The 12,232-nt window shown below is 37.6% G+C and overlaps 2 protein-coding genes across 2 annotated transcripts; both read left to right on the top strand.

Moving 5' to 3' along the window:
* Positions 1-414: 414 nt before the first annotated feature.
* Positions 415-660, top strand: RB195_005023 (uncharacterized protein; the record flags this gene model as incomplete). Its single annotated transcript, XM_064177297.1, has 1 exon — positions 415-660. The coding sequence occupies one exon, from the start codon at positions 415-417 to the stop codon at positions 658-660; it is 246 nt and encodes an 81-aa protein (XP_064034422.1).
* A 22-nt stretch (positions 661-682) lies between these two features.
* Positions 683-1,024, top strand: RB195_005022 (uncharacterized protein; the record flags this gene model as incomplete). Its single annotated transcript, XM_064177296.1, has 1 exon — positions 683-1,024. One exon carries the CDS (start codon positions 683-685, stop codon positions 1,022-1,024), a length of 342 nt encoding a protein of 113 aa, XP_064034421.1.
* Between the last annotated feature and the right edge of the window lie 11,208 nt (positions 1,025-12,232).

Genomic DNA, 12,232 nt, shown 5'->3' with positions numbered 1-12,232 from the left:
GATTTAGTAATTACGTTAATTAGCGAAATTACCTCAATAGACCAATTATCATTTTTTGTCAAAATTCGTCGTAATGGCATTCTAAGCCTTGGGTCTGGAAGTATAACAGCTTAAAAACTTGTTCGAAATTCGTGATGGTTTCCTGTGGGTTGGAGGTCGGTTAGGAAACACTTTTGAAAACCGCCGTTAGAAGCCGAAATACCATGGATCCGTAATTCGTAATTCATTCGGATAATGGCAAAAATAACTGCTGTTAACTTTCCGACTACTCATGATTTCACTCAGATTTCTATGTGAACGGGGTTTGCATCGAAGTCCGAGGAAAATTCCGAAACCGTGGTCAAAGTGTGAAAGTCCTCGTGAAGTCATGAAGAGGGCGAAAGCAAACAGGGATGATGCCCGCTAGAGGTTCAAATGCTACGAACGCCAGTGCCCACAACCTGGAATCCCGTAGAAGATTGGATACCTGGAGCGAACTTTCTTCGGAACGGCTATCGCAAGAAGACCAGGCTGGGCAGCTATCCCTTTACCTACGACCACGGGCTCGTCAAGGAAATGACAGATCCATGGATGAAGGGAAATCTTCCAGTAGACTTGGTTGGGTTCAGCGACGTACTTATTTACTACTACATCACCAACGTAACGCAAAGGAGGACCTAGCACAGATTTCCACGTGGGTGAAATGCGCATCGTGCGTCGCAAGTACAATGTAGGCCGCATCGTTCGCAACCACTGGGTCGTTGGAGATATTCAGATTGGAATGAACCTTGTTTTCGTGGATGTCATGGACGATGGCAGCTCTGCGAACCTCTTTGCTGTTATCCAAAAGTATGTGCAACGAGATGTCGCCTGCACTGACATATGGAGAGGTTACAACGATCTGACAATGTGGGTTACACCCAAGAAACGGTCAACCCCTTGCGAACTTCGTGGATCCGATCACAGAAGTGCATACGCAATGCATCGGAAGCGTTTGGTCTCACTTGAAGGCTCAAATTCGCTCCGGGCTCCCGTCAAGCACTAAGAGGCGACCTGTGTTACGATCATTTCTAAGAAGTCCTTTGGAAATGGCAGTTCAATAGCGAGCATCTCCTCTGAGAGGTCTGGAAGCAGATCGTCACGGAGTATCCAATTTCTTGAGGGATTTCAAGATCCAACAGCGTTCATGAAAGCTGCACTCACTTAACTCAACGAGCTTCTTTAGGGCCACAAACTTGGGAATGCAAATCAATCCGGGAATAAAAGTTAATGTATGCGAAAAACTTTCAAATTTGATTAAAAAAAAATAAGAATTGGTCAATTAAGGTAGTTATGTTAATTGAGGTAGAACCAATCTGCTTAGTGGCTCAGACCTCAAGAAACTTGCTTGGATAACCATTACGATCACTTTTTGAGTGTCCCCTAACTCCCTTTTTGCCCGAAAAACAAAAAAAAAAAGTGCCGATATCACGAGCGCTTCCCAAGCAGATCCTAGGTGTTTGTATCAAGACGCGCTACTATGATAATATGAGGCGACTTGTGCACCTACTTTAACAGAAACAGGAGCGCAGACATTTTCCTGAATAGCGGAATAGATGCCTTTTTTCGCATACAAATAGTGGTGGCGTGTATAGAAGGGGCGGTGCAGAGGCGTCATGATTGGTCCCATGACGCCTTCGCCCCGCCCTCGATGGTAACCCCTCCTTTTTCACTGCTAAATTGTTAGAATATATTGTAAGTACACAAAGTTATGGTTGTTGACAAGATGAAGGTGTTTGCCTGAATCAATCCGGACACTATTATACTCTCAAGGTCAAAGTCACCGATTAGAATGAAATTCCAACCGCTAACTACAACTTCGTAGGTATATGGAAGTCTAAAAAAAATTCCAAAACAGGAAATTTCGGGAAGAAATAAGCGAGGATCAAACTACATAAGTGATATTCGAAGAGAAGTAGCTGCCTAGATCTCATGACAAACACACAGCTGCAGCAGGCACATCTTAGATGCTGAGCTGCTCATTAGCCGAGGGCCAATTAGGTTCTAAGACTAAGACTGATCATTAAGCGATTAGCTGAGTAGGACTTTACGCTTCACATGCCCTTGAGATCCTTGTCGTCGCAAGGACAACGACGACAAACAACACAATCCTTTGACACTGATCCACAAAACTCTATCGTTAGACGAAAATCTGTAACCAAAGAAAAGAGAAACGAGCGAGTATAGCAGTCGAGCAGTAGTAGACACCTGAGACGGCCAATAACTAATTAGACGAACGGGAATCCTTGAGAGCATGGATAGTCGACAGCGACACAGACAGTCTCCTTAGAAACAGCGAAAACCATTAGAGTGAAATGCTTTGTTAGTTTGTTCAGGCTTAGGAAATTTTACATGACAGGAAACGTTTCGATTCAGGTTTACAAGCTTTTAATCAGCTTCCACATCGAAAGTCTCTGAAAAAAATTTCCTTCTCGCCTAGAAATGATTGTATTTATCGGAAAACATTATGTGAATAGGAACAGGAAAAGTGTGGTAAAGAAAAATAGAAGATTTAGAAAGAAAATACGAGTAAAATCCGTGGTTTATACTACATCTTACAATGAGGATCCAAAGTTACAACAAAAGTTCCTTCATAAGTATCTGTTCACTTCTGAAGAAAGTCGAAAAAAATCAAAAAAATTTTATAGGAGTTTCTGGGAAAAAATAATTGTTGTACATCGAAATATATCGTTAATTTGTAATTTTCGACAATAGAATCCTAGAACATCACGGTGTTTCGGTGGTGAGACAAGAACTGCAAAATGTGAGGAAAATTCTGTCGAAATTCTTCGGAGGAGAAAAGTTCTGGACGAAATTAAGGGAAGTCCTGTGGTGATTAAGCCTAAAGTCTTGAAATTCGGAACATATGACGGGCGCAGATGCAAGCGTTTTGGCTCTACAGGCAATAATCGATAGGCAACTGACTGGAAGGAGGTCATGCCGGGAAATCACGTGATTGTTGCTTTTTTTGCTGAATTTCTTCTGGAAGATCCCCGGCCGCTTTTCTCATCTACAAGTTTCGTATATATGTATGCTGGGAAATGAAGAACATCCATGTCTTCACGATACCAGCAAAGAAAACTGTCGCACTGATTCCTAGGGAATCAATGAGTTTTTTTTTCTTAATTTTGTAAATGAATGAGGTCTGCATCGTTTAATTTTCTATAACTAATTGCTGGTCTCAAAGAATTTGTGCGACCAATTTTGGCATCCGCTTATAAGATTTTTTTTTAGGTTGAGCGATACTCTGAATTACACTTCGTTGTTTTGATCGTCTATGGAATCTCGGAAGTTTCGCTGACAGTTAATGTGATTTCCACGATATCTGTTAGCCAAATACGTACTGTCAACCACTCGGGATATCATCCGGAGCTCCTTTTGCAAATCATTGTCTCTGCACCAAGCAAATGATGGTTGTTTCCTATAATTTCTTCTCAGTTTGGTGCATGAAACAAAACTTTTCGCTTTATTATAACCTCGAGGATGACCATGCATATGTTTCCGATGACAGGTGATTTGAGTTGGTGCTTATTCTTCTACTTGAGGCTCAGAGAGTCGAAATTTCAAACTATGGTTCTTGCAGTCTTAGTTCAACCCCGTTGCAAAAATCGGCAATATTCAACTTCCATGGTCGGGTCAAAACGACATAAAGTTCGATGCAGTTGCGTAAACGACTGCTTTCGAGGTGGGACCCTTGCTTGCAGCACTCATCGCTGCGCTTCGCGATGGTCCCACCTCGATACCAACCGCTGGCTTCACCGTACCGCTTCGATCGTAGCCGCTTACCCAACTGCACTGAGCCTCATGTCGTTTTGGTCCGACTGTACCACCACAGCCTCTCAAAAAATTGGTCCTCATGCAATTTCTACAAGCTCTCCTACTGGTTTAAACATCTTCTAGCAAACTTAGATCAACTAAATAAGAAGATGGAAGAAAAATGAACAAAACTGGTATGAAATGAAAAAGATTGGGAAAAAATCTTCGCTTGCCCAATCATCATTGATCATCACCCAAGCGTCATCGATTTCTAGGTCAATATTTAGTGACCTCCATAACCTAAATATTTTACCACAGAATTTTCATGCGTTTAGCGTGAAAATGTTTGGTTGTGTAAGAATTCTCTCCTAGAAAAATAAGAGTTCCGTTGAAAAAGCGTACTTATTATATTCTCTAGTTCTGTTACTCTGTTCTTGCTTTTCTTTTTCGCAAAGTTTTTTTTATCTTGAAAAAGAGATTCATGCGGAAAGATGAGCGATCGGATTCTTAAACGAATATCGATGTTTATTTATTTGGGTAAAAAATTTGGCCCTTTGGCCATCTAACAGGAAAAGGGATAAGCTTAAAATAGAAGCCAAATTTTTCAAACGGTCCCTACATCTACAAGAATTTTGTATGTCTAAATCAGAGGATTATTCCTTGTGTTATGATCCATTAGTAACTGTTAACGTCTAAGCGATAATTCGACTGCGACCGACATATCGCGTCGTCGCTTGTCGCCGCGATTCTACGCAGCGATTCACTCAGAGGAGATACGTCATTATTCGGCGTTAATTTTTTTCACAACACCATAATTATACACACCTTTGTCAGCGCATGACCTTACGCGCATTTTGCGCACATATGGTGGCAGTTCAATGCGTACAATTTAAATCCAGTAGTTGGAGACGTACCTCTATATTTCTGCTGCATACATACATAAAGGCATCACCCCACGAATCTGAGGTGGTACGCATTTCAGGTGGGGCATTCGTAAACGGCATAGTAGGTTATGGAGAGGAGGGTGATTCCGTCCATTTCTTCCTAATTTCCGTAAAAAACGGCCCGGAAGATGCGGCGCGTGCACAAGGCTCCTATCGAACTCGTTGTGGAAAGTAGCGCGCCGGAACGTTCGAGCCGTATCTTTAAGGCCGTTTTTTACGGCTATAATCTACGATCCCGTATACGAATACTCCACCTGAAATCCGTACCACCTCAGATTCGTGGGGTGATGCCTTTAAAATATTAAGCTGATAGCAGATGCTGATCGTCGGCGATGTTATGGAAATGTCTAGGAAGATTTGGAAACATTTAGAAGCGAAATGCATGCTTTATCCGTCTAGTCCAGAAATGGGCGCCAAACACAGGACTTTCATAAATGCATGGATCGGATGAGAGAGATTTTTTCTTCTAGAAAAAACCTCTTACCAAACTTTCTAAAATAAGATAATCTGAACTATTTCTATATTATAAATATAATATACTATAACTACTAATAACATAATATTCATCTGTATAAAAACTACAAAAAAATATACGAAAAAATAAAAATAGAAGAAAATAAAAATAAACAAATTAATTGATAAATTAATTAAAGAAAAAAATAAAAATATACGGAAATTTATTTCAATGCACTGGTCTACACGAAATCTAATCAGCTAAGAGGCGAAACTATTCGTCACACAAATCATTGAAAGCCAGCAATTAATTATTTCAAAAAAAAAATCCAGACCTCCATTGTAATTACAAGATTATGGAAAAATCAATAATTTCCTTAAATCAACGTCAAATCCACCTGAAACAAAAATGTCAAGCTATCAAAATCCAAAAATACTCTTCGAATTAAGTGACTTCTTTTACAAAATGCTTACAAAAACTATACCGACAAACTAATTAACTAATTGATCAAGTATTCAAGTAGAGGATAAAATATGTAAGTAAACAAAGATTAGAAGTTCAAAGAAGAAGAGAACAAAAATATAACCAGAAAATTTTCGATACCGGATATAAAGAATTTTAATTCACTTTCTTTATAAAGAATAAATTTCTCAAGTGTTTTTTTTTTCATTTTCATTTCCACACTTCTAATTTTTTAGAACTCACGCCTTCAGCATTTTTAATTTCCAATAATTTCACCTGATTCACAGTACAAGTTTTTTTTTCGGGAAATCACTCTCTATTCCACTACCTTAGTTCTATTTGACCTCAATAACCGTAAAAACATAGCACATCACAAAAAGTTCGGATAATCTTTACTTTAATTCTTCCTTTTCCTTTCTCAACAAAATTCTCTCTTTTTGCATAACAAAAAAATTCCAGAAATAGATTTAAGGACAGAAGAAGAACGTGAAGCAGAATCAGGTTATCAACGTAGTGTAGGTCAAAAACGGCTCGCTCATTCAGCGAATGCATCCTGATGAAGTTAATGGATTACACAGAGAATAAGAGATTACTAATTACTAGATTAACAACCAACGTGATGTGTTGTTCGATCCGCAGCTTTTCCGCTTATTAACACATTAAACAACGAAAGAAAGAGAATGAAGGGGATTGATGGGCACGAAAGACAATCACGCGTTAACTACAACGATTTTTGTTGACAAAAAAAAACAAACAAACAATGACAACAAATTGTGTGCGCGCGGTGGTCCGCGCCGCTGCCAGCGGTGGAGCGGAAAAAATGCGATATTAGCATAGTGAATGGATACTAATTATGAGGAAACGCATGCACTATGCTTTTCCTAACATCCAACACTTTCCGAACACCTTCTTCCGAAGGATATCTCGTTTAAAGTCGAAGGTAGCCTCCTCAAGCCAGGAGTCTGGGGAGGAACGGAGCTATTAGCGTGAGAAATGCCCACAGACTGAAGTTTTATCATATTTTTCATATAAATACGAGGAAAATTCTCAGCTTAAAGGCATCACTCCACAAATCTGAGGTGATACGGATTTCAGGTGGAGTATTCGTAAACGGGATCGTAGGTTATGGAGAGAAGGATGATCCCGTCCATTTCTTCCTAATTGCCGTAGGAACGGCAGAAACGAAGATACGGCTTTGGGCGTTCCGGCGCGCTATTTTCTACAAGGAGTTCGATTGGAGCCCGCCAGCCTTGTGCACGCGCCACATCTTCCGTACCACCTCAGACAAAAGCGATGGACGGACTTATGTTGCTTCAAAAATGTGCAGTTCCTTTTTATTTACTGCAGTTACCTGTATATTCGGTTCGTATTTTTTTACACCGAAAAAAAAACCAAAAATGCTGTCTTTTATTTGCCGAACAAACAACCATAAGCTAATAAGGTGTCAGATAAAAAGTTGTCCATGTATATTTTTTCCGAAGAGTTTCTGAGAAATTTTTAATGAGAAACAATTTTTGCGATTTTTTAATTATCGAGTGATTTCCTGATCTGACCAAGTGAAATGTTGTGGAATATTTAGATCTTTTTCGACAAGAACATCTGAAAACAGGTAGATTTTTCAAGAAACAATGGTGTGTTTTTCTGAAAGTTCTAATTTTCTCTGGAGCTGCATGGATTCCGAGTAAACGAAATCCGTTAATTTTTCCCAATCTACTTCAAATTCCCTTGAAAAAAGCTAAAGAAGGAAAGCTCAGAGACTTTCCTGACTAATAGACGAGTTATCGTCAAAGACTAAGAAAACAATCACTTCAATACGAAATAAGAACCTCTTCTCCTGTCCCCACCCCAAAAAACCAAAAACGAAAGAAGAGAAGCGACCAGATGAGATGAAACCGCACTATCTTGTTTTTCACGACGCTAAATTACTATAATTAATTAAGAAATTAATGAAAAGTCAGTTAGAATAATAAGTAGTGATCTACTCGTTGATTTCATAGTCTCCATAATGATCTCAATTTCATAAAAGATGAAGAGGAAAAAAGCAGACATTTTACTGAGAAATTAAATTTTGTCGAAAAAAAAACTCGAAAATTCATGTTCAGCTTCATAATCTCTTTAATAATAATAATTAATAATAATAATAATCGAGTGTTAATTCCGTTAGTTGAAGGTCAAGGTTTTGTTCGAATATTTGTCAGAGCAAAAGTGCACCTAACTATGATAAACACAACTACGAAAGCGTCTCGATGTAATTAAAGATGTCGTCCCCTCTCAAAGGAATTCATTAATGGTGATCGAGGACAACTAAGTCTTCTTAGAAAATTAGTAAATAATCACTTCATGCGGAACTTTTTAGCCCATACATTAACGCTATCTTTGTAGCTGAAAATACATGTGAATTATATTAGAATTGTAATTCGTTAAGAATAAATGATAGCGATAAGAAAAAATTGTAAAAGTAGGCTAATTCGTTAAGATTTAAATGTAAATCTATGTTTGGAACCAACAAAAATTCATTTTTAGCCTTAAAACCTCAACAAAAACGCTTTCTGAAAAAGGTAAGTCGTTAGCAAGGTCATTAAATTCATACCTAACCGCCGTCGTCACTAACTACGTGCTTAATTATCATGGCAGCAGAAAAAAGTACAAATGCGATGAAAAAAGTGCACTTAATGCGCCATTGAAGATAATATTCGTTGACTTAAAGGCTGAACACAGCACCGCAACACGCAGTGTTACGGTATGTTCTCGGAGGGAGGAAGAAGAGTGCGAACGGTGCGTGTGTGTATATGTGTGTGTGTGAGTGTGCGTCTATGTGCTGTGCTGCTGCGTGCGCATGTAGGAATGTGCTTGCCGAGGGTCTGCTTTTTAATTAAAAGCAAACACGTCTATAAATGAGACTAATTGGAGAAGTAATGAGAGAACGCGAAAGAAGGGCCCCTTCTTTTCCGGCAGCCAGCCAGACAGCCAACAGCAGCAGCGCAGGCGCCAACGCTTGTCTTCTTGTCTGCCTACAAGGCAAACAAAACGAAACGATGGCGAATATGGGGATGAACAGCTCCAAGCAAACATTCACCTCTTCTAACGAAGTTTTTCAATCCTTCTGAGCAGGAGAACGACTCCTCAAAATCGCCCCGAACTACGAGCGCATCGAAAAATTTTCCACTTTTCCGGACAAGATTTCCTTTTATCCGGAAAGAATGGAAGCGCGAGTGGAATGAAAATTTCATGAGAAGCACATGTCTAAAACTAAAAGAAACATTGTAAATGGAAATTTACAAAGTCAATACCAATTTTTTTATTTATTCCTAACGTAATAAATCCCACTTTGCACACCCACACACTCTTCATTAGCATTTTTTACAACAAATAAAGAATCCAGCTCCAGCAAGATCTGATTTCTAAATTTTTCAATTCTAGATTCCATAATTTTCATTTTCATAATTTTATTCCATTCACTGATTGACTTGAATTAACAATTTTTTTTCGTCGCCTCAAAACAGTGCTTACAAAAAATGATAGGGCAATGGCTCCGGAAAGAATGAAACTCCGAGTGGAATGAAATTTTTATGAAAAGCATATGTTTAAGACTAAAAGAAGCATAAATAAATGGCAGTTTATAAAGTCAATATCAAATTTTTTAACTTATTCGTAAAATCTACTCAGTTCCGTTTTTCGACAGCGTCGTATGTGAGTTTCTCAGTGCTTCTATACAGAGTGAATTTTTTTCTAACCTATTTTCAAGTATTTCAAACTTTTAAAGAAGGAATTGGCCTTGTAGGTTCCTTAAATCAATATATAAATTTTCTGACATCTGGCTGATCTGATAAATAAGAGCAGCCAGAAGTCAGAAAATATTGATTACATACATATATTAATACAGAAGATTAGGCTGAGCTGCTGATACTTCATTATTTATTTCAATATTAGTCAAATCTAATCAATATTACTTAAATAATATTGAATAGATTTGACTTTGATTTCAATAGCCTAGCTTAAATCATTCCAGAGTTCCAGAGCGATTTCTCCGATCAATCGACCGATCTTCTGTATTTTCTTGAGGAAAATCATACAGTAACGAAAGCAAGCTTGAGAAAATAAACAAACAGGTGTAAGAAAATAAACATCACGTATATTTTGCTGCAAATAAACATAGCAGCAATACTTCTTCGGTTGAAACGGCGAAACTTTCTTTCTATCAATTTTTTCTTCAAAGATTGCTTTAACAAAATCAATTTCTTGCACATTATGTCAAATCTTAAGCTCTTTATTTTTCACGTTACACAAACCTATTTTTCTCTGAAAAGTACTGCATACAAGTAAAGAAGAGGACTTTTTATGAATATTTTCGCATATTATTTTAAGTTTTACAATTTTGTTAGCCATTTTCTTCTACTTTGCCAAGTTTTTTTTTCCTTATTCCTTTTCGTAATATGGTTTTACGACTGTCTAGAGATCTGAGTCTTTTCTATATATGGATTATCGGACAATTCAAAAAAATTAATTAATTAACTGGAAAGGAATTAAGGGTATAGTGGAGAGGGTGAAACGAAATTAAGACCAGAGTGGAAAGTATTGTAATAAGTATATTATAGCTATTATAATGTACCCCAATCTATTGTATTTTCTTATTATATTGGTTTATTATCATATTATGTTAGTATATTTTAATTAGTTAACAAGTAAGGCTGTGTTGAGTATTCTGATTGGAAGATTTGTAGGAAAAAATCAAGAAGTCACATATTCACGTGGAAACAAATTACTGAGGAAATTCGAATCCAAGCTTCAGGAGCCTATAAAACTTGCGAACCGAAAGTGACGAGAGTATTCTAAGCAGCTAAGTTGTGAAAATCAATTAAGAAACGCATTAATTCATAATGAGTTTCCACACTAAGCACAATTATTTGTCCTGAATGTTAGCAGACAACCATGTAGCACATATCGGAATTTTTGTCACACAACTCATCGTTCGCTACCTGAACACTGTATTTTCCGTTTTTAGAGCGTAACGAACAATGACGTGCCGGAAAAAAGAGGACATAGAGGTGCCACAATATTCGTCAATGTAAAAAAGGTGGAAACTATTGTGGACAAATAAAAAATTGAGGTGAAAAATGCGCATTCGACCAAATCCTGGTCCGCTATTTTGCCAACGTTTTCGAAAATACTTCTTGTGCTTTTTTGGTTAAAAGTTTTAAGATAATTACAGATCTCTCGAAACGTGCACTCATCCCATTGTTTTGTTCATTTTTCGACAAAGTGGACAAATAAGCAAATGAACAAATAAATAGATAATAATAATATAAATAGATAAAGATAAAAAGTCCGAAACACAATTGGACCAAAAAAAATTCTTGCATATATGTCCAACTGCAATACTTACACTTCCAGAGAAAAAAAACATCCAGATCCAGATGTGACTACAACCTTCTTGCTGCATCGCTGTGTGCACCTGCCGCAATTGCACAGGGCACTTTTTGAGTCCTATGCGCCAATAATGTACCTTTCAAATTAAATGAATTAAGTAAATATAAGGACTTGTTGTTTACGTTAAACATTTTGGGAACTGATCACAAACCAGGGAAAAATTGACAAAGATCAGTGGTATCGTAGTGGTATTGCAGTGAAAGTATTGCATAAACGTAAATAACGTAGTAAATAATTAAGTATTAAAAAAAACGAACGATGCTAAGTAATAGTAAAAGTAATAAGAACAACAAGATAATAACAAATAATAATTATTAATAAAAAGCTACGTAAAGAAGTTAGGTTCATCGATTTTTTCAAGACTATCCTTATGTCCCAAAAATCATGGACAATTTCTGATTAAAAGTCAAAAGGTCTAGTTAAAAGATTTCCACAACTAATTCAGATCGAAAAATAACTGCTACTTCCTATTTTTTTTAAATTAAAACCCCTTATTTTTCCATATGTTTGATTATTAGATTCATCCCGAAAATAAAAAGAAAACATTTGTGCGAAAAAGTAGCGACAGTAACTCTTCAGATCTAGAATAAGTGGATTTGGGGACGGTCCATGGTGCCTCACATCTGGTTGCTTGTTTGTTTTTTCATATTTATTTGCTATTCATTTGTATGTTACAGAGTTTAGTTGTTGGTTTTGGGTACTTAGATGTCATTCCTTCCACCTCACATAACCATCTTCTTTTTTTTTCTCTCTCTCTATTCTACTGTGTCACGTATATATCTGTCAAACAGCTTGTACTACCTGTCATTGACAGCGACGGTTGAAATTCAACGGACCTAAATATCCACGTATTTCGACTCCTCTCCTGTCTCGTTCGTTTTCATCTCTTCTCCTCTCTTTTTTGGAATTTCTTCAAGCTTTTCACGTTAGCTTCCCATTTTCTCATAGCTTTCTAAGATGTGAGGAGGTAGAGGAGTACGCCTACCTACCTGCCCATAGCTGTTCGCTCTAAGTACTTCCTGAACTCACTTAATTACCTACCATTGTGAGTATTATTACCAGTAATTGCCTAATACCCTCTAATTGCAGCGCATACAATCTCGTCTAATCCCACAATATTTTCAGTGGCCGTCGGTCGACGCTCTCCGCTAAGCGTACGCTCGCTCGTCGC

This window comes from Necator americanus, chromosome I (assembly GCF_031761385.1).
Source record: "Necator americanus strain Aroian chromosome I, whole genome shotgun sequence".
Classification (NCBI taxonomy): Eukaryota; Metazoa; Nematoda; class Chromadorea; order Rhabditida; family Ancylostomatidae; genus Necator; species Necator americanus.
The sequence above is the reverse complement of the archived record's forward strand: the minus strand, read 5'-3'. Positions and strand labels throughout refer to the sequence as shown.